This window comes from Podarcis vaucheri (assembly GCF_965113315.1).
Source record: "Podarcis vaucheri genome assembly, chromosome: 13".
NCBI classification, from domain to species: domain Eukaryota; kingdom Metazoa; phylum Chordata; class Lepidosauria; order Squamata; family Lacertidae; genus Podarcis; species Podarcis vaucheri.
The window spans coordinates 32,586,518-32,609,520 of NC_138751.1; the positions used below are offsets into that span (position 1 = coordinate 32,586,518).

The 23,003-nt window shown below is 46.8% G+C and overlaps 1 protein-coding gene across 1 annotated transcript in view; it reads left to right on the forward strand.

The window, feature by feature from the left end:
- Positions 1–311: 311 nt before the first annotated feature.
- KAT2A (lysine acetyltransferase 2A) overlaps positions 312–23,003 on the forward strand; it is a 29,044-nt gene continuing 6,352 nt past the window's right edge. Inside the window, 17 exon segments of the mRNA XM_082197212.1 lie at positions 312–365; positions 367–624; positions 2,672–2,795; positions 4,491–4,636; positions 5,953–6,042; positions 6,309–6,490; positions 7,520–7,711; positions 8,693–8,799; positions 9,527–9,637; positions 11,185–11,321; positions 13,233–13,441; positions 15,682–15,808; positions 17,018–17,128; positions 19,311–19,454; positions 19,973–20,087; positions 21,803–21,839; positions 22,427–22,490. Coding sequence (XP_082053338.1) covers positions 327–365; positions 367–624; positions 2,672–2,795; positions 4,491–4,636; positions 5,953–6,042; positions 6,309–6,490; positions 7,520–7,711; positions 8,693–8,799; positions 9,527–9,637; positions 11,185–11,321; positions 13,233–13,441; positions 15,682–15,808; positions 17,018–17,128; positions 19,311–19,454; positions 19,973–20,087; positions 21,803–21,839; positions 22,427–22,490 — 2,193 coding nt within the window. The 5' untranslated portion in view covers positions 312–326.

Consider the following 23,003-nt stretch of genomic DNA (forward strand, 5'->3'; position numbering starts at 1 on the left):
CCCTTTCCTTCAACCTGCAATATACAAAGCATCGCGATACGTATTTTACATATTGCATACATATTTTAATTTAAACAAAATTATGTTGCGTGTTTACATTCCCATATTTCTACACGAGTAAACAGCATTCATCTTTTCTTTTTTTCAATCTTTGTTTCAGTAGGAACAGAGGTCACGTTTTCCCTTTTCCCACCGCACCTTGATTCTCCTTTTCAAGTAGCCCGATACCTGCGGAACTACATCACCCAGCATGCAACTGGTGGCAGGGGGGAGCTGCTGCGTAGCAGCCTCCAGCCAATAGCCGCACCAGAACCCCTATCCTGCACATGCGCAGTGGCGCCCACGCGCCCACGCCGCCTCGGAGGGGTCCCGGGCATCATGGCGGAGCCGGAGGTCTCATCGCAGGCTAGCCGGGCCCCGCAGGCTAGCGCTCCCTCCGTCTCCACAGTGTCTGCGGCCACGGCTCCGCCGGTAGTGGGAGGAGGCGGAGCCGGAGGAAGCAGCAGCGATCCGGTTCGCCCGGGGTTGAGCCAGCAGCAGCGCGCGAGCCAGCGTAAGGCGCATGCGCGGAGCTTCCCGCGAGCAAAGAAGCTGGAAAAGCTAGGGGTGTTCTCAGCCTGCAAGGTACGGGGGCCCGGAGGGATCAAAAGACTGGGGATTCCTCCCGGCTACGTGGTCCAGCCATAGCTGCATCCTTTCTCTGGACCAGAAAAGATGTTGCAGACATAGAAGCTGTATTTGTTTGTCCGGGATGTTCCTTTACGTTTTTAATCGCCCATATCCCGGAATTCTATGGGCAAATGGCAACAGTTGGAAATAAATGTTTTTGGATGTAAGGAGCTGCCTAACAAACCATGTGATCCACACTGTCTGCTCTGATTTTCTGGTAATGGGCCTCCGTGGTTTAAGGCAAGGTCTTTTGGATTATGCCTGCCTGAAATCTATTGCCTGTTGATGCCAGGGAGCGAACCTGGAATCTTCTGTTTATTATATTTTGCTCAGCTATAACCCCATTTTAAAAATAATAATACAGTAATTATAATATGCATGTTTAGAAAACAATCATGAAGTGAATCTTGAAATATGTAGTATCTCTAGCTCAGTTGGTAGAGCGTGATACTCTTAATCTCAGGGTTATGTGTTTGAGCCCCACGTTGAGCAAAAGGGGCAAGGGGTTGGATTAAATGATTCTTGTTTTCCCTTCCAATTCTTCTAAAGCCTTGTATCTGCCCCACCTGAAAGAGCAGTACTGAGCTTTATGGCGGGAAGCATGGTGTTGGTCATAGCTGTTAATCCTAATCATGAAATTCATTTCCACAAAAAATGAAGCTATTGCAGCACTTCCAATTGTGGTCAGTGCTATTCCAAATCATGAGTGGCCCCACTGAAGTTAATGGGCATGACTGACGATTCATTAATTTCAGTAGGTCTACTCTTGAGTAGGAATAGCATTGGATGCAACCTATTATGCCTGATCTAGTACTAAATATGTGGATGAATCAGAGGAAATCAGTATCTGGAGCTTGGTAATCGTGAGTGATGAAATGGAACTTGGTTTTTTCAGCTTCCCACTTCTGGTAGTTGTGCATCTCTGCTCAAGGATTCCCGTGTCTCTTTTCTGCAGTCAGGCAGATGAAGTCATTCCCACTGTATCTTTGCAAACCTCCTTTTGCTGTCATTTGCAGCAGCACAGTGATATGTGTGGGAAGCGACTGTGCATTCCGTAACAGGCACCACATAGAATGGCTCTGTTCTGCCTTAAAACAATGAGGGAACCGATTAAGTTGCATAAACATTTTTGCATCCCCCCTCCCCATTTTTAGTGGCTGTGATTTTATGGGAAGCAAAAATGGACACAGAAAGAGGGAAGAAGCACATTCCCATTGCCTTGGCCACCTGAGCCAACTTTCCTCTGTGCTGCGGCAGTTCAGCACACTGAAGCGGCAAGTGTCTGCTCAGACGCTCATCCAAGTATATAGGTCCTGCCTGTCTGCGCTGTGTTGCTGTCTGTGGGGTGCATGCTGCACCTGCCAAAGCACATTCTGGCACAACTGGAGTCTGATAGGGGCTTCAGAGAGATGCCATTGCATCTCTGTTTACTCATACTGGTCTCAATAAATAGTCAAATCTGACTTGCTCTATAATACGTCATCATGTCTGCTGCAATAAATTTCTGATTGGATAGGATCTCGCAGTGATGGGAAAGGAGGTAGCTCTGTACATTAAATAATTTTTAAAAAAAAAAAATTGTGCAGAAGCAGATCAGTAGAACAATGGCTGTAAACAGCCAGGGAAAATGAAGCCAAAAGGGGGTGAAGTTTGGTGTGTTTCCCCCGAAACCCAATCCAGGGTACATTTCAAATTATTATTATTATTATTATTATTATTTATATCCCGCCCTCCCCAGCCGGAGCAGGGCTCAGGGCGGCTAACAACAATAAAACAGTACAAAAGTACAGCATAAACAACACTCTAACAACATCCCTTGAAAGCACCTTTTCTTTTTGCCTTAAACATGTCTGAGTGAAAATTCAGCATGGCTCTGCTTTTATTAAAGCAGCTTTTTACCTGTAACATATTAGTTATGGTGTTCATGGATGTGAGCGTTGCCCCAGTTTTTTCTACACATAGCAGCCTTGCTCTCTCTCTCTCTTTCTCCCCACTCCTCCAGGCTAATGACTCTTGCAAATGCAATGGGTGGAAGAACCCAAACCCTCCCACAGCCCCCCGTATGGACCTGCAGCAGACGGTCACCAACCTCAGCGAGCCCTGCCGTAGCTGTGGGCACACGCTAGGTAACTCAGCAAGCCTCTCTCTCTCTCTCAGGCTGTTTTATTCCCAGCCCAGGTGAAGGCACTTGGGAGTAGGGAAGAGGACGTCCCCATCAAGTCTACCACCAGCAAAAGTGATGCTGTACTGTGAAAAATGCCCTTCTCCTCTGCCATATATGAAGCATCCTTTATTAGTTGCTTCAGACATTTGATGGAAACGTGTTTTTGCCCAGGCGTTCCCTGACCCCTAAGATTGGACCTTGTTACTTCTGAATGCCTTATTTTGGCTGTTCCTACTTTTATTTGTTTATTAGTATTTATTTTGACAGCTTATATACAGTACTGCTTAGTTATGATTGTCTCTAAGCAGTGTACGAAAAACCTTCTTTTTTAAAAAAAGGGTAGGGACCGTGTCCCTGCTCGCTTTGCCCACCAATCCCATTTGCTTTCCCCATGGTTTGCAAAATCCCCACTCCCCCACCATCACCCCACTATCCTTATGATGAACTGCATCTTTACATTTGTATTATATGTGAAGGTAAAAAAAGAAAGCGCTCCTGTTCTTTGGGTGCCAAATTCCATATTGGATATCAGACTTTATTTGGTGGTTATTTAAAAAAAATTAAAAACAGTTTGTTTCATTTTTATCTCAGTCTGTCTCCATCAAACTCAGGCCAGTGGACGTGGTTCCCCCTTTCATTTTATATTCACGACAACCCTGTGAAGTTGGTTTGGATGAGAGGCAGTGACTGACTCAAAAGTCATCCAGTGTGTTTTGTGACTGAACTCACTGCCCTCTGTCCTACTTTAATACTCTGACCACTATACTGTACAACAGGGGTGGACAATGAGTGGTGTTCAAATGTTTGTGTGTATCATCTTTTATGACAGCTATACCCTGTACTTTAGCGAAAATACGTCTCTCACTGAGATCTTTACTATTATGGTCCTGGCACTGCTCACAGGACCAAAATGGGACCCAAAACTTCTAGGGTGGCCAGGCGCAGTCTTCCAGGCCTTGAGACTCTCCCTTAGGTCACACCCCTCACCAGTCCTGCTCTACACCCTCCTTGCCTGCTTTGCTTCTCTGAAATGTGATCTTGAATTCTTGAATTCCCTGAGTGGAAGTGTGTGTGTGTGTATCTTGAAATCTCTGGTTGCTGGCATGTATCGTACTGTACAAAGGTAAGAGTTGCATCTATTGCTTAGATTTCATTTGCCTTTAGTCACACCCACCACTGGCCCGTGGCCCCCAGAAGGTTGCCTGCAACGGAATGTGGCCCTCAGGCTGGAAAAGTTTCTAAAACTGAGTTTCCTGAAGTTGGGTCTCCAGCTATTTTTGGACTACAGTTCCCATCATCCCTGACCACTGGTCCTGCTAGCTAGGGATGATGGGAGTTGTAGTCCAAAAAAACCCCAGCTGGAGACCCAAGCTTGGGAATCCCTGTTCTAAAAAGACATGACACATGAAGAAAAGGGAATGGGGAGGCCAAAAGGAGTTGTAGTCCAGCAACAGCTGGAGGGCCACAGGTGCCCCTTCCCTCCTGGACAGAATCTTGCACACAGCAGACCTATATAATGTAGATAAGCCCCACTAGTTGCTAGATAAAGGGAGTATCTGGATGGTGGCGGGGTGGGAGGTGGATGGATGATGAGCCTTTGTTGTGCTCCAACCCATTTGGGTTAGACCATGACCTGATTTCTCTCACCTGCCCTCAGCTGACCATGTGTCTCACCTGGAGAATGTCTCTGAGGAAGAGATCAATCGGCTTCTGGGGATGGTAGTAGATGTGGAGAACCTTTTCATGTCAGTGCACAAGGAAGAGGACACAGACACCAAGCAAGTTTATTTCTACCTGTTTAAGGTGAGCTCAAAGAGGAATAGTGCATTGCAAAATGTCCACAGTGGTGGTTGGGGGTTTTCTGGTGGGGCAGGTGGTAGGGAGAGCAGAAACTCAGCTGAATACAAGGAAGTTCTCAAGATCTTTTAAGTGGCTATTTCACATCAATGCTTTGGTTGTTGGTTTTTTAACTGAATTTTTTATTTGTTTTCAAGAAATACACACAGAAACAAACATTGTACTTATAAGCTTGGAGTAAGTTGATGTTTTATGGATCTGTTGTTGATTTTATCCTTATACATTGTACTACGCCTTGCTGTATTTTTATGAAAATGTAGATTATAAATTCGTAAATGAAATAATAGCAAGAGTGCTCCCAGAATACATAAAGTACAGAAAGGAGACTGCAGCCACCACCCTTGCAATGTATCCATGCAGTTCTTCAGATCAGCTCGGGCGAGTGCTGCTTTTGTTCCAGAGGGTGTGGACTTGCGAAGATGGTTGCATGAGCTTTGTGTCTTGATACCATTTTACATTTGCTCAAGATCCTCTGCCTTCCACTCCCCTGCCCCCAACTTCGTTGTTGTTTTGTTTTCCTTGTCATATTAATTCCCATATTTTCTTGTCTGCTTAATCGTGGCAATAGTTGGTTCTGAAATACTAATGCAGAAATAACTGGAGACCAGTGTTGAAAAGTGTGGGAGCATAGGAAGATGTCTTGCGTTGAGCCAGACCACCGGTCCCTTGAGTTTAGCATTGTCAGTGCCAAGGCTGGGCAGTGCCAAGGCTGGTGTTGGGCTACCATCTAGTCATCTTTGAGCATTGGACATGATAGTTGGGGCTGCTAGGAGTTGGAGCCCAGCAACACCTGGAGAGCACAGGTTCCCCAGCACTGGCTGGCAGCAGCTCTCCAGTCTTTCCCGGGCCTACCAGGAGATGCCAGGGTTTGAACTTGCGATGCGCTGGCATGGACTTGTTGTGCACCTTAGATGGAAGCCATTCTGAACAGATTGTGGGCATCCCACATACCTTGGAACATCTTAGACAGAACTAGTAAAACCATCTCGAGGAGGATTTGAAATAGGAGCGACAGAAGGAATAGAAGAATATAGTATCAACGTGTTGGTATAAGAGAGAGAAGGTATTGTACAGCAGGGGGGAGGAATTAAAACAAGTTGAAAAAATATAAATTTATTAGGTATTGAAGTAAATATGTCAAACTTTTGAAAATTCAATAAAAAATTAATACCAAAAAAAAACCCCTACAAGGAAATAATGGGTGATTCCCCCCGCCTTTTTTTCCTTGAGATTAAAACAATTTCTTTCCCCCCTCTCCACAGCTCCTAAGGAAATGCATCCTCCAGATGAGCCGCCCGATTGTTGAGGGCTCACTCGGAAGCCCCCCTTTTGAAAAACCAAACATTGAGCAGGTAAAAAGATGCCTTGAGAGATGTAAAATGCCAGGGTGCATCTAAAACACATGTTTGGCTCCCTGTGCCTAGGAAAGAAAAGGCTGTATTCCCCTCACAGAGCTACAATTCTCAGAATAGTTTAATTCATCCCTCTTCACTGGGAATTAACAACTGCATAAATCAGAATTTGGGGGGCAGGGCTCAGATGGCAACCCAGTATGCCGGAGACCCCACAGAAGTGTAAGGCTGCTATAGCTCACCTGGCCTTCTGTTCTCCCTCTCAGGGCGTCTTAAACTTTGTGCAGTACAAGTTCAGCCACCTGCCCCCTAAGGAGCGACAGACCATGTTTGAGTTGTCGAAGATGTTCCTTCTGTGCCTAAACTACTGGAAGCTGGAAACGCCGTCTCAGTTCCGCCAGCGCTCACAAAATGATGATGTGGCAACGTACAAGGTTAACTACACCAGGTGAGCTGGGGGAAGTGAAGAAAGCAGAGCCCAAGTCTTAACTTGTGTCGGGAAGTTTTTAATGTTTGACGTTTTATTATGTTTTTATATGTGCTGGAAGCCACCCAGAATGGCTGGGGAAACCCAGCTAGATGGACGGGGTATAAATAAAATAATAATAACAACAACTATTATTATTGTTGTTGTTGTTGTTGTTGTTGTTTATTATTAGCAGCAGGGCTAATCTCCAATGACTCATTTGCATTGTCAAGTGTGGTTTGGTGACTTATTGATGAAGATTAACGCCCCTTGGCAATTGCATTTCCATATTTCTTTAATAACTACAGCAAAAAAACAACTCAATGCTTCTCAGATGGGAGCCAGAGGTGAAGGGAGGGAGCTGATCCTGCAGCAAGCAGAGTCGCTTTTCATTCACCAGTGGAAGAAGTCATAGCGACTGCCGAAACTCTGCTGCCCTAATCATGAATGCTGCAGGGGAGTACAGTCGGCTCCCAAACACCTTGGGAGTCAAACGTTTCGGCTCCTGAACAATTGAAACCTGGAAGTGAGTGTTCCGGTTTTCGAATGCAGCCAATCAGAAGCCATGCTTTGGTTTTCGAACGTTTTGGAAGTCAAACAGACTTCTGGAACAGATTCTGTTCAACTTCCTGAGGTACGACTGTATATGGGACGTTCTGACCTCAGCAAATTTTCTTCTCCCTCTGGCCACCTACCCCCGTTGGCTGATTTTTAAGAGGGCGTCTGAGATGGCCTGTACTCGTTCTCCACCCGAGATGGTGCTGGATTGGTCCCCTAGTCCACACAGGCAGAGAGGAATGGAGGACTGCATTGATTCAGTTGTATGTCAGGATTCGGCCGATTCACCTGGAGGCATGTGCACTTGGGGAGGTAGAGGAGGTTTTCAAGGAAACCCAAGTTCGGAAAGAAAATGTTGGGAAACGCTGCCATGACCTAATAATTCCATTTCCCCCTGTTGTGCTAATAAGTCCTCGCTGCCTGTGATACCTCTCTGGCCTTCCCTCACCCTAGGTGGCTGTGCTATTGCCACGTCCCCCAAAGCTGCGACAGCCTCCCACGCTACGAAACCACCCAGGTGTTTGGGCGCAACCTCCTCAAGTCCACTTTCACGGTGACTCGCCGGCAGCTGCTGGAGAAGTTCCGCGTGGAGAAGGACAAGCTGGTACCAGAGAAACGGACCCTCATCCTCACCCACTTCCCCAAGTAAGGCCAGTTCCATGAAGCTACAGGAAAGGGGGCTACGCAGCTGCAGCGGGTTGCGGTACCATTGTTGGTACCCAATTTAAAATAGGCCCATTGAAATTAATAGATTTAGTTGGATACAACACTTTGCATGCAAAATGGCAGCTCTGAGGAGTCCGAAGGCGTATTTCCCTCACAGAGTTACAATTCCCAGAGTTCCTTGTGAAGAGGGGTTGATGGTTAAACTGCTCTGAGAATCGTAGCTCTGTTTAAGGTGGTGTGACACTGACGGGGTGCCAACTATAAAGGGCTCTGGGTGCCCAAGCACCCAGAAAATAGTTGTGAGTGCTCAGCACCCACACTGCAGGACCCCCAACACAATGTTTGGTGCCTTGGAAAGCAGTGGAAGTCGTATCCAAGGTCTCAGAACCTGACTTCTGGTGCCACCGGAAGTCAGGTGCCAAGGCCAGGGGGGCGCACATGATGTCATGTCGCAGCGTGACATCATGGGCACCCATAACCTAGGATCCAAGTCAGCTGTCCTGGGCACTAATATGAATGTACACCACCGATGTCTAAATCTGGTGCATGATTGGCCAGTCCCAATTTCTCATTCACTTTCATGATACTTTGGCTTCATCTCATGCATGGGATTATTCTTTGTTGACTTGGTGTCCTGCTAGGTTAGCCATCTCTTTAGCCCTCTTTAGTTTCCTGGGGACTAAGGCAATTCTGGGGGCCAGTAAATTGCTTTTTCCCAGTGACCTCTTTTGACCTGTTTTCAAAAAAGATGTGAGAATGGAGGCTTGAGGGAGACTCACCCACAGCTACATAAGGTTGAGCATCATCTCCATTTTTAAAAGGTGGGGATTTTAACCCAGGTGGGATTTTAACCCAGGGCTACAGCTTGAAGTCTCTGCCCCCACTGCATTGACACTGGGGTTCATAAGACTCCTGTATATGTTTTGCCCTGCTGATTCCCCTCCATTTCTCCCTGCCCAGGTTTCTATCAATGCTTGAGGAAGAAATCTATGGGGAGAGCTCACCAATCTGGGAGGCCGACTTTACTATGCCGGCGTCAGAAGGAACCCCACTCGTTCCCCGGCCAGGTGTGTATCTCTTGGAACCCTTTTTTGGCAGCCGTCTGTCCTCATGCAAATCTGTGACACAGCCTTATGGTGGTCAGCTCTGACTTGCAGGAGCTTTCCAAAGTGTCAAGCAGGGGTCTTGCCCAGTCTTGCTACCCAAGGTTGTTTTAACTGGTGATTTGTACGTGGGGCCTGCTGCAATCAAAAAGGGGGGGGGGGACCTGTAGGTCTGCTCTGACTGGCATTGGCTACAACCCATAAATTCCCAATCAACTTTCTACTGATTGGGCTGTGTGGATTGGGCTCTCTGTTCCCTATTCATTTTGTCTCAAGATCCTGAACATCCACATTACAGCAGTCCACTAAGCGTTTATAAATGGCCATTGTGGGTTTAGCTTTCTTTAAAGATCCAGTCATATCCTCCAGCACTGTAGGAGATCCTGAAACACTCAAAGCTGATGGTCCTTAGACAGACACCCGAAGGTAGCATGACTGGAGAGGGTTGCAATTCAGCACTCGTGGGTGGGTGCTGTCTAAACCTCAGTAAAAAGGGGTAACCCATGCATGCCACCCTGAGCCCCTTAAAATGGGATATTTTAGGTATTAAGGTGTCAGTTGGCTGCTTGTTGTGGCTATACGTTATGTACCTGGGGCAGGTGAGGGTGGGTCAGACGATTCCTCCTTCATTTTCTGTTGCAGCTGCTTCGTGTCTTAATAGGGCTGTGTGTTCTTGTTTTTTTCCGTGCAGCAATCAGCACTGTTCCCGCAGCCAGCACTCCGCTCTTCAGCAAATCTCTGAGCTGCAGTTCCTCCTTGGCTTCCATTAATCTGGATGGCAGCTCATTGGATTCTGTGCCAGGTAAAGCCTGTAGTGTAGACGTATCTGGAGAATGTCCAAGCCAAACGTCTTCAGCGAAGGGTTTAATAATAAGCCCTTGCTAGGAGACATCTGTTTTTCCCTTTGCAAAAGTGTTTCTTGAACAACCAGCCAAGAGTTTTGCAAACTCAGAAGGTTTTGTACTGAATTAAAAGCCGTTGGTTCATTCCTAGCCTCCTTGAGTCTGGGGGCACAGCTGGAAATTCAAGAAATATGAAAATAAATCCTGCTAGATCAGGAAAATGCCCCAACTAGTACAGCATTCTGTTCTCACAGTGGCCAACCAATAATAATAATAATAATAATAATAATAATAATAATAATAATAATTTATTATTTATACCCCACCCATCTGGCTGAGTTTCCCCAGCCACTCTGGGTGGCTCCCAATCAAGTGTTAAAAACAATACAGCGTTAAATATTAAAAACTTCCCTGAACAGGGCTGCCTTCAGATGTCTTTTAAAGATAGGATACAGTGGTGCCTCGCAATACGAAATTAATTCGTTCCGCGAGTCTTTACGTCTTGCGAAGCACGGTCCGTCGCAACTGCGCCTCTTCAAGCGGCTTTAAGAAAAAAGCGAACAAACTCGCAAGACGTTTCCGTCTTGCAAAGCAAGCCCATAGGGAAAATCGTCTAGCGAAGCAACGCAAAAACCGAAAAACCCTTTCGTCTAGCGAGTTTTTCGTCTTGCGAGGCATTCGTCTTGCGGGGCACCACTGTAGCTGCTTATTTCCTTCACATCTGAAGGGAGGGTGTTCCACAGGGTGGGCACCACTACCAAGAAGGCCCTCTGTCTGGTTCCCTGTAACCTCACTTCTCGCAATGAGGGAACCGCCGGAAGGCCCTCGGCGCTGGAGCTCAGTGTCCGGGCAGAACGATGGGGGTAGAGACGCTCCTTCAGGTATACAGGACCAAGATGCCTTTGCGAAGCCTGCATGGACAAATTGAGTGCAACAGCACTCCACACTTGAAGATTCCCAGTAACCGGCATTCAGAAGCATACTGCCTCCAGCTAGTTGTGAAATACCCATTTTGCAGAAGAAAAACTGGGGATGCTCAGAAGCCACCCACCCACTCTCCAGTGAGAGGCAAACCACCAACACGCTCCAAATAAATAAAACACAGACAAAAGAAAACAGGCAACAGATAAGACCCCCAACCAAAAACCCCTCCTTTTTATAAATATAGATAAAGAAACATTGGGAAGGAGGCCCTGGTAGGCAGCATCTAAGGGAGCTGTGGTGCCCATGAGGGCCAGGTTTTGGAACCCAGCTCCACAAGTATTGTTTTACTCGCAATCCATTCATAAGCTATATTTAACCGTGTCTTAAATTTGACACTGTAGCTCAAAGCCACCTGTCACGTAGGAGTAAAACCCAGAATCAGATTTATGCATACACTGTTTGTTAAAAAAGAGCGAGAAGTTAACGTTTCTGGGAGTTACATCAATCACTTCAGCCTACTATTATTTTTTGGGCATAGGCGTAGATAGAGCCTGAGGCCTCATTCCTTTTCCCTGTTGCACAGGTGAGAAGAGGAAGCTTCCAGAGAGCCTGACGCTGGAGGATGCGAAGCGGATTCGCGTGCTGGGTGACATCCCGATGGAGCTCGTAAACGAAGTGATGTTGACTATCACAGATCCAGCAGCCATGCTGGGACCTGAGGTATGGCAAGCAGGAGGGGCATAAAGGAGTGGATATTCACCAACTTTTTGGGAATCAGTTTTTAGTCTGAGGGACATGTTCTTTTGGGGGGCAACATTTCAGGTTTCATAGGCCGCTGCTGGCCAGGGCCAAAGGCAAATGTGAGCAGATCAGTGAACGTAAATTTTACCTTTGTGCAGCAGGCTAGTTTTTTGCCTGCACTCAACTGACTCCTCTTTATCCTCCATGCCAGGAAGCTAAGGGGCATTCATTGACACATTCCAGCCAGACAAAAGACATTGGAGAAGGGTGCAGGCCCCTCAGAAAGGGATGTGGCCTGGGTAGAGTCTGTATGGCTAATAGAAAGGCTTAGTAATGCACATTTGGCACAGAATACAGCAAACCAATCTCAGCAGTTGTCATGCTAATTGTATGGTTCAGTTCCGGCCCGTTGCGTGAACCCAAGCAGATCTTCAGCCTCACATGAAATGAGACACATGAAATAACATTATCTTAAACTAGTGGATTTTTGGTTAAAAACAACAACAAGAGGTCCTCGTACATCAGCATGGTGTAGTGGTTAAGAACGGTGGACTCATAGTCTGGTGAACCGGGTTCAGTTCCCCGCTCCTCCACATGCATCTGCTGGGTGACCTTGGGCTAGTCACACTTCACTGAAGTCCCTCAGCCTCACTCACCTCACAGAGTGTTTGTTGTGGGGGAGGAAGGGAAAGGAGAATGTTAGCCGCTTTGAGACTCCTTAAGGGGAGTGAAAGGCGGGATATCAAATCCAAACTCTTCTTCTTCATCATCATCATCATCATACGTGGAGGAAAGTACCTAAACTAAGAATGATAATACATACACAAAGCAAAGATAGGTAGCCGTGTTGGTCTGCCATAGTCAAAATAAAAAAATTCCTTCCAGTAGCACCTTAAAGACCAACTAAGTTAGTTCTTGGTATGAGCTTTCGTGTGCATGCACACTTCTTCAGATACACTGAAACAGAAGTTGCCAGATCCTTCTATATAGTGAGAAGGTGGGGAGGGGTATTACTCAGAAGGGTGGTGGGAATGGGAGATAGCTGAGATGAGCCTGTTGACGACTTTTAACGACTGCAATAGGTCTTACAGGAAAAGGCAAGGGGTGAGAAGGTGAAAAATGGCTTAGTCATGTATAATGAGATAAGAATCCAATGTCTTTGTTCAGACCAGGCCTCTCCATGGTTTTAAGTTTGGTAATGAGTTGCAATTCAGCAGCTTCTCTTTCCAGTCTATTTCTGAAATTCCTTTGTAGTAAAACAGCTACTTTGAGATCTTACGCCAAAGAATAAACAGACATAAATCTGACATCAAGAATCACAAAACAGAGAAACCAGTAGGAGAACACTTCAATCTCCCAGGACATTCTATACAAGATCTCAAAGTAGCTGTTTTACTACAAAGGAATTATATATAGAAGGATCTGGCAACTTCTGTTTCAGTGTATCTGAAGAAGTGTGCATGCACACGAAAGCTCATACCAAGAACTAACTTAGTTGGTCTTTAAGGTGCTACTGGAAGGATTTTTTTTTATTTTGACAAAGCAAAGAGTGTAGCATAATGAAACAGAAAAAACATATCAAGCATTCCTTGGCTAATTAAAGCTTGGTGCTGCCTTCGATTTGCATTCCAGTCCACATACACTTCCCAAAGATTCAAGGAAAACAATTTTCTCTGACCTTATCTTCCCTTAATTAGTTTGTGATGCCTACCAAGTTGTTTTTTTCCAGGTAGGCAAAGCCATGAGTCAGGCACAAGTTAATCCCATCATCCACAGACCACATACAGGTTTTAATTTTTTAAAAAAATTAATATAATGGTCCATTCCTTCAGACCTTGCATGTTAGCATTAACGAGTTCTGCCCGTGTTCTGCTTTTTCTTCGCTCCCAGACCAGCCTGCTGTCCGCTAACGCAGCCCGGGATGAGACAGCCCGCCTAGAGGAGCGCCGTGGCATCATCGAATTCCATGTCATCGGCAACTCGCTCTCGCAGAAATCCAACAAGAAGATTCTCATGTGGTTGGTTGGGCTGCAGAATGTATTTTCACACCAGCTGCCTCGAATGCCCAAGGAGTACATTACCCGTCTGGTTTTTGATCCGTAAGTTGAGCAACTGCCCTGGTTCGTCAATGGTTGCGGGTAGGAACAGGTGTGTCATAAGACAGGTGCTGTATTAACACCACAACACCACCACCACCCCGCCCAACCCTGAGCCTTTAGAATTGGGAAAACTTAAAAATCGGTGCAGATTTATTGAGTAAAGACTCAAAGAATATGAACGTAGGGACTTGCTTCCAGAACTTTCAACAAAAGGTTTACCGCCAAATTAGGATGTGAGCTGAGCCTCTGTTCAACAGCTTAGTCCAGTGGTTTTCAACCAGTGTGCCATGGCACCCTGGGGTGCCTTGAATGATGGTCAGGGGTGCCGCCGGCAACACTGGCCTCTATGCCTCTTTCCTTCGCTCCCTCCTCTGATGCCCTCTTGCATCTCCCAAAGGCTTGCACAGCAGTTCGTTGCAGCAGCCCTGGCTACAAGCTCCCCAGATGAACAGTGCCTCTGGGGCTGGCCGGGGGTGCTTCCCAGGCCCCTGTGGGGCAGTGTGAGGAGGCATCTCTCCTTGGGGCAGGGTGGGCAGCTCAGAGACCAGGGGCAGCAGCTGCGGCTACCCAGAGGACTCCCGGGGGGGGAGGGGAAAGGATTCTGAGGGAACCCTCCACAAGGGAGGGGTAAAGGACTACCAGCTCTGCAGGCAAGGGGTGACAGAACAGAGCTGCTGAGCCCCACGGGGTGCCGCAGAAAGAATGTACAGTGGTACCTCTAGTTGCAAACGGGATCCGTTCCGGAGGCCCGTTCACAACCTGAAAAGAACGCAACCCGCGGGTCGCAATTCACCGCTTCTGCGCATGTGCGTGGCGTCATTTTGCATGTCTGCGCATGTGTGAGCGGCGAAACCCGGAAGTAACCCATTCCATTACTTCCGGGTAGCCGCGGGGCGCAACCTGAAAACGCGCAACCTGAAGCAAACGTAACATGAGGTATGACTGTAGTTGGTCAAGGGAGCCGTGGACTCAAAAAGGTTGAAAACCTCTTACTTAGTCTCTTCTTTCCCCCTCGCTGTACTGTGCAATATCGTTTGTAAGTAAGTTGGCTGGACACAGTTCCCTCACAGTGTTCTGTGGTTGACCCTTCCTGCTGAAACGCCACCTGATTGACAGAAGAAAACCATGCTTAAGCAGAAAAAATAATTCATAGTTCCTTTCTTTTAGTGTTCTGCACAATATATAGCCCAACGCCCAACACTGCTGTTTCCATCTTGACAAAAAGGCTATTTTTAGGTGTTAGAGCAGGGATGAGGACTCACTGTGGCCCCAGTGGTCAGGAGCTGTAGGGGCTTGCTGGGAGTTGTACCCCAAAAGCACCTTGATGGCCACTGGTTCCCCATCCCTATGTTAGAATGTTTACGAACATTCTGCAGCCGCTCACTCTTCCTGGGTTGTAGGCAGAGGTGGCCTGCAGGTTAGTTGTGCCATACTGCCAGCGGTGCCTCTCCTGTCTATTCTGATAAAAGGACAGAGGGTTTATCCGCGTTCAGGCTTAACCTTGTGTAACAATCATTCCTGCCTCCCTGGATAATTTCAGTTTGTTCAGGTGGAGCAGGGAAAACAAAGTAAGATCTCTCAAATTTCCAGGATTTTACAAGAGAAGCTCGGACTGTTTAAAGTGTGGGGGGCGGGATTGTTTGCAGATTACAGGCAGTCACTGTTTGTTTGTTTGTTTGTTTGTTTGTTTGTTTGATTGATTGATTGATTGATTTATATGCCACCTTTTTCCTCCAAGGAGCTCAAGGTGGTGTCCATTCTTCCCCTCCTCATCTAGTCCCCACAACAACCTAGTGAAGTAGATTAGGTGGAGAAGCAGTGTCTGGCCCAAGGTGAGCTTCATGGCCAAGTGGGGGGTTTGAACCCTGGTCTCCCACATCCTAGTCTAATGCTCTGACCACTATGCAACACTGCTGTATATCCCTTTATTCAATTCAGTCCAGGAAAGGTATAGAGTGGGATGAGAGAATAATGATGCTCAGCATTCACCTCATAGGAATATAGGAAGCTGCCTTATATGGGACTGAATCAGTCTGTAGGCCCATTTTGCCCAGAATTAGCTATGCTGGCTGGCAGCAGCTCTCCCAGTATTTCAGACAAGAAATCTTTCCTAGCCCTAGCTGGTGATGCTAGGGTTTGAGCCTGGGGCCTTCTGCACGCAGAACAGATGCCATGCTTCTGAGCTTACGGCTCCTCTGCAGTCCAGACACTTCCATTCATTGCTCTGCTTTTCTTCACAGCAAACACAAGACTCTGGCACTGATCAAAGATGGCCGAGTGATCGGCGGCATCTGCTTCCGAATGTTCCCCACCCAGGGGTTCACAGAGATTGTCTTCTGTGCTGTGACGTCCAATGAGCAAGTCAAGGTAGGGTTGCTGGAGGTGGATTGTGTTACGATGTGGAGTGGGTGTGTTTGTGTTATGTGTATGTGTGAGTCTACATGGCCAGGAAGGGCAATAGCCGAAGGCAAGGGGTGGAATTGAGCTCTACAGTAACGTTTGAGATCCTGCAGTCGATCGTAAACAAGTGCAAAGCATCCAGAAAAGTGGGAGCAAATTTAGAAAGCGTTCACCATTCCCGCCCTCTAACTATATTGCCGTCGTTGTTAATAAAGAAGTTGCTCTGTGAATGGATGGGCATATTGGGCAGAAATATGGGGAAAGGGATAGGCCAGAAATGGGTTCCTTCAAATTATTAGTTTAGTTTAGTGTTGTGTTGTGTTGTGTTGTGTTGTGTTGTGTTGTGTTTGTTTATTTAGCTAGCTAGCTAGCTAGCTATATAACTTGTAGAAGACATCTGAAGGTGGCCCCGTCTAGGGAAGCTTTTTAATCTTTTTATTATGTTTTTATATCTGCTGGAAGCCACTCAGAGTGGCTGGGGCAAACCCAGTCAGATGGGCGGGGTACAAATAATGAAGTTATTATAATGATGATTTCATTCCAGGGGACTCCTGAATTATCCCCCAAAATGGTTGGGGTGTGTGTGTTTAAATGTCCCGCTCAAGTAAACCACACTGCACTTATATGCATGTTGCGTCTACATACCCGTACAACTGGGACCTGCAGCTTACTGTGTGGCATTCTGCTGTTCAGGATTCCACTTCTTATCCCTTCCTGGTTTTCTTTCCCCAATAGAAAGCATTACTCAGTTTATTGCTCAGAAGTATTGCTTTTAGCATGCTCAGTCCACACTGAACTGTTTCCTCTCCCGTTCAAGTATGATAGGTATGTATGTATCTGTCTACCTATTATACTGATACCTCACTTTAGATTCTTAATGCCAGAAAAATAGTAATTTAATTTCCTCAGAATTTTAAATTTCCCCCCTCATAATTAATTAAAAATCAATGGTAATTTAATGTGCCCATGCTTATGGCATTCACTGTTCCATATTTATTACCTCAGAATTGGCCATTACTTACCCCAGAATCAATTTTAAATGGAACTCATTTAATTTTGCCATGCTTAATGATATTCTGGGTCTTCCTGCATGAATCCTCAAGTCATCAGATTCTTTCCCCCCCAGCGGTTTGCCACTCTCATTCTTTCCTCATTCCCTCTTATGTCTCCTTGTAGGGTTATGGGACCCACCTGATGAATCACCTGAAAGAATACCACATCAAGCACAGCATCCTGTACTTCCTCACGTACGCTGATGAATATGCCATTGGCTATTTCAAGAAGCAGGTACTACAGCATCGTTGATGAAGGTTTATTTAGGGCCAGCTTTTGCCTTCATGGTTCCATAAAGAACTCAGAAGTGCCTCTCCAGTGGTCTCTGTGACAGGACTTCCAGTGAATTTATAATGGTTATTTGAAATCTTGTTCATTCTGTTGTTGAACTGAGGCACTGTCAAGCAATTCCTATGAGGTATATTGTCACCTGGTACTGCTTTGAAACTCAATTTTGTTTGCCAATTGAATTTATTACCGCCTGTAGTTTGATATATTAGGTTGGACCCAGACTTAATCAGTTGTCCTTGGTTCATGTTAAAATCAGTGGGACTTAAGTAGTGGCTAATTTGCCCCATTGGTTGATATATTAGGTTGGACCCAGACTTAATCAGTTGTCCTTGGTTCATGTTAAAATCAGTGGGACTTAAGTAGTGGCTAATTTGCCCCATTGGTTTCGGTAGGCCCTATCTGTACTATACATTTAGAGCAGTCACGACTTCCTGGGAACTGTAGTTTGTAAAAGGTGAGAGTTGTTAGAAGACCCCTGTTCCCCCTCACAGAGCTACAGTTTCTGGAGTTTCTTGGGAAGAGGGGTTGAATGTTACAACTGTCTGGGAATGGTAGCTTTGTGAAGATAATAGGGGTGTCCTAACAAATCTAAACAATCTTAACAAACTATAGTTCCCCGGATTCTTAGGGGGCAGCCATGACAGTTTAAAAGTGGTGTGATACTGCTTTAAATGCATAGTGTAGATGGGGCCTTAGCCTGGTTCCAACTGTTGTTATGTTGGCTGCATTGACAGTCTTTTCTGTTAGCTGCTTTTTGGTTTCCTTTTGAGAGAGAGAAGTGGGTGGTTAATATTAAGTGAAATGAGAAAACTGCCACCTGCACTTTTCATGGCTAGCCTGCGGGACTGAAGAAGAAGAAGAAGAAGAGTTTGGATTTGATATCCCGCCTTTCACTCCCTTTAAGGAGTCTCAAAGCGGCTAACATTCTCCTTTCCCTTCCTCCCCCACAACAAACACTCTGTGAGGTGAGTGGGGCTGAGAGACTTCAGAGGAGTGTGACTGGCCCAAGGTCACCCAGCAGCTGCATGTGGAGGAGCGGAGACGCGAACCCGGTTCCCCAGATAACGAGACTACCGCTCTTAACCACTACACCACACTGGCTCTTCACAGTTCTGTGCAGAAAGAAGGATCACAGTTGCTCCCCAGAGGACTTTCAACCTAGAACAGAAAGGTGCAAGTCAGGGCTGGCGATTGGGAGGACCCAGTGATTTTTTTGCTTAAAAAAAATATTTATGAGGTGCCAGTACTCGTGGTGTTAAAGTGCTGTGGGTACCAACACAAAATGGCTGCCAAGGGCAACTCAAAATGAGATGCTGATATTCCATACCAGTGAGTTTTTCCACATAAAAGAGCCTGTGTATGTCTGTGGGGAGGGGAGGCATTCGCTTTTGGGCAGGAGAAGTCCTCAGAGCTTTCAAAAGCAAGTCTTTGACTCTGACTCTGCGAATCTCATACATATAGATGTGAGCTTTGATGTGCTCAACATGTACCAGACTAGGTATGCCTTATTGGTTCTCAATGCCAAAGACAGTGTACATTTAAAAAGTGCACGTGTGAGAGACTTTTTCAGTGGCGCAATGCAGAAGGTGGTTGTTTTGCACAGAGCTAATTGAGCATGCTGGAGCCTTGGCTTTTGAGTCAGCATTCCCTCCTCTTCCATCCTCGTAAGGACTAGATACTTCCATTGTGTTGGGGAGGGAAAGAGGGAGCTAGGGTCAAAGCTTTCAGGGAAGAGGTCACCATCTCAGTGCATGAATAGGTTCATGCTTTTCCTTGCTAAGGTGGTATTGTTATTATTATTATTATTATTATTACAGTGGTACCTCTGGTTGTGAACGGAATCTGTTCCGGAGGCCCGTTCACAAAATGAAAAGCACGTAACCTGAAGTGCCGTATCTGCGCAGGTGTGCGGCGTGATTTGGTGCTTGTGCGCATGCGTGATTTAGCGCTTCTGTGCATGCACAAGCGGCGAAACCTGGAAGTAACCCTTTCCGGTACTTCCAGGTCGCCGCAGGATGCAACCTGAAAAAAACGTATCATGAAGCAAACGTAACATGAGGTATGACTGTATTATTATTATCATTTGTTCTGAAAAATGAATGGACCTTTCGTGTCTGGCCTCCAGGGCTTCTCCAAAGACATCAAAGTCCCCAAGAGCCGATACCTTGGCTATATCAAGGACTATGAGGGAGCCACCTTGATGGAGTGCGAACTGAATCCCCGGATCCCTTACACAGAGCTCTCTCATATCATCAAGAAGCAGAAGGAGGTGAGGAGGTAGAAAAGGAGAACAGTGAAATGTGCAGTTGTTCCCAGAATTCAGTATTCAGAAGGTTACCAGTGGCCGCTTTGAGGAGGGGCTGTAGCTCAGTGGTAGAGCATCTGCCGATGATCTCAGGCTCAGTCCCCAGCATCCCCAGGTGTAGGGCTGGGAAGGACCTCTTCAGGAGCCACTACCTGCCAGTGTAGACAGTTTTGAGCTAGATGGACCCAATGCTCTCACGCTGTAGAAGGCAGTTTCCTGTGTACCCCATCCTGAAGTAGAAATTATTCTGAAACAAAAAACATCACACACTGTATTTATATCGAATTCAGAATGTTGGCAACCCAGAGAAACATGCCTTTTTGGTTCTGGCCTGTCGCCCACCCTCTGCTGTGCAAATACACAAGTTTAACCAGCCCTTTGTTGGGTGATCCATTATGGCCTTTCCCCTGGAGCTGGTCCTGCAGGGGTGTCCTGTGGGGATGGCAGTCCAAGGTGCATCACCTGCTCTCTTCTCCCTACAGATCATCAAGAAGTTGATAGAGAGGAAGCAGGCCCAGATCCGCAAAGTCTACCCCGGCCTCACTTGCTTCAAGGAAGGTGTTCGGCATATCCCTATCGAAAGCATACCAGGCATCCGTGAGTGCAGCTGGGTGGTAGCTGGGTAGTCTTTGGGAGAGTGAGCATGGCTTGTGGCATGAATAGTGCTGTGATGGGAGCAACTTCCTCCATGATCTCTGGCAGCTTCCCCCCAACCTGTGGCCTTCCAGGTATTTTGGACCCCAGCTCCCATCAATGCCCAGCCAATGTCTCCAGTTGTCAAGGATGATGGGAGTTGTAGTCCAGCAACAACCACCAGGTTGGGGAAGGTTGAATTTGGGCGTGCCTTTTTCTCACCTTGCACCCATTCACTGCTTTCAGTCATCAGGAATTGCCTCCACGACAAGCTTGTTGAAAGGGTTCAGACTTGGGGCAAACAAGATGCCCTTGTTAGGTTCTTATAAGAGGATTAGACCAGTGTTTCCTGGACTTGGCTCTCCAGCCGTTTTTGGACTACAACTCCCATCATCCCTAGCTAGCAGGACCAGTGGTCAGGGATGATAGGAACTGTAGTCGAAAAACAGCTGGAGACCCACGCTTGGGAAACACAATGGACTAGACAAATCCATGGAGGACAAGGCTGCCAATGGCCAGTAGCCACAACGGCTATGTTCTGTGCCACTGTCGGAAGCAGCATTTCTCTGAATACCAATTGTTGGGAATTGCAGGTGGGCAGGGTGCTGTTGCACTCATGCCCTGCTTGTGGGGTTCCCACAGACATCTGGCTGGCCACTGTGAGAGCAGGACGTTGGACTAGATAGGTCATTGGCATCATCCTTTGTACATCCTTGTGAAGGCATGGTGGCAGATCTCTAGCAGAAGAAGCCAGTAATTCTCTCCATTGCCTCCACCATGATGGTGCCGTACTCCTCTGTTCTAAAGAGGTACCTATTTCAGCGGCTTCATTGCCTCTCTCCTCCAGAGAAGACCAACCAAGGAGTATGTGATGTGTCATGGGGGCAGGGTAGAGGGCCTTTTGTGATCCCAAGCAGGTCCCTAATTTGGGGTCACATTGGCCGTGTTTTGCTTTTTTTAGTTGTGTTTTGTTCCCTTCAGAGTCTGGTCAAGAGCCAGGTATAAAACTGGAGAGAATGTTCTCCCCAGGTGACACTGCGGACTCTGGTGAATTTTCAGCAAAGGACATCTATTGGGGACGTGACCTCAGCCAGCACTCACTCATCTGGGGTTAGGAAGGGAGGAATGTCTGTGTTGGAAGAGAAAAGACACAGGGAAATATGAAGCCCCACAGTTAACATATTTTTTCCGTGTATAACACGCCCTCATGTATAAGATGACCCCTATTTTTCGAACCCCAAATTAAGAAATCTATATGGGGGGCAGCGGAGATCGCCCTGAGTTGTTGAGGTTTTTGGAGGGAGGTCACCCTTCTGTTGTTGGGGAGGTTGCTGTGACCAATCACCCACACGCCTTGCTGCACCCACCAGTTGCATGCCACAGCCCCTGCAAGCCTCACTGCAGCTGCAAATCGCACACTCACTCTCCGCAGCTGCAGCTGATCGCCCGCATGCCCGCAACCCCCTCTCTGCATTCACTCTCCATATATAAGATGGCCCCCAATTTTTGCCCATTTTTTTAAAAAAGCAAAATACATTATCTTCTACGTGTACAAATGTGGTGTTTTTTACAAAATGACTCCAGCGCTGTGGGGACTGCTGCTTGCTTGCTTGTTTCTGAGCTGGGCCTGGGTCATTTGTTACTTTTGCAATGATACAGGGACTCTCCTTCTTTTCCAGGAGAGACAGGATGGAAACCCTTGGGGAAGGAGAAAGGGTAAGTCATGTGTCAGGGAACTGACATCGGAGACCAGCAGAGAGAGAAGTCGCCCCGATAGTGCAGGAGAGGGAACCAGCAAGGAGAGAGAGAGGGTTTCCGAGGGGGAAGGGAATCAAGGTGACACCAAGAAGGAAGGAGGGAATGAGAGCACTTTGGAGGGAAGGCTCAGGGACTCTTCCAGTGAGATCAGCGGGGAGAGTGCCAGACCACCACTGGGCACGCCTACTCTGCGCAGAAGGCTTCCGCGCAGAGAGGCTAGGTGGAGACTGGCTGTCAAGGAATTCTTATGTTGGAAAAAATTTAGGAAACACCCACTAACGGATTCTGCCAGCGACTGAAGCAGACGCACAGGAGTGTGCTTCAGTTAGGGAAAGGTTTAAACAAACAAGCAGTTTAGGGAAGTCAGTGACTTACACACAAGCAACTACAATTCCCATTACATCATGTGACAATTTTCATGTTCTCCCCCTCGCAATGCTTCCTCTCTCTTGCAGCAGCAGCAACAAGATCTTGGTCCTACCTTAAGAGAGTCATTCAAATCTCTCTTATTAGCTGATGTTGTAGACTGTGAATTTCTCTTGCAGGAAGGAGCTCAGGGATCCTGACCAGCTGTATACAACCTTGAAAAACCTCCTAGCGCAAATCAAGGTGACTTGTCTGAATGACAATTTAGTGGGGTGGGGCGGGGCAGTGCAGGGAGCTGGTGGTGCAAGCAAGATTTCTCCACCTGATGTAGTGGAGAAATAGTTGCATGTTGCAGTCCTAGTTTCGCTGTATTGTCCAACCCACACTTAACTGGGGAAAGATATCCTTACCCAGCCCATCTTCAGAATATGTTTGGGGCATTTTGGATTTGTGTGTAACAGGGGTGACAAACTGAATCTGGTTCAGAGAACTGAATCCCTAATTCCCCTGCCCACCAGCAGGCTAGCTTTGAAAAGGTGGGTGGGAGTGTTCACCTGTCAATCACCTGACATCAGGTGATTGACACACCTTCCCAAAGTTCAAAGGGCATCACTGTAAGTGAGCTTCAGCTGGTCGTTAGTTACAGCAACTGCCTTTGAAGATACACTTGGAGCACACCTTCAGAGGAGCTCACTGCAGCAGCCTGCAGAGGAAAGAATCCTGCATTCAAAGGAAGCAGTTTGGATCAAAACCACT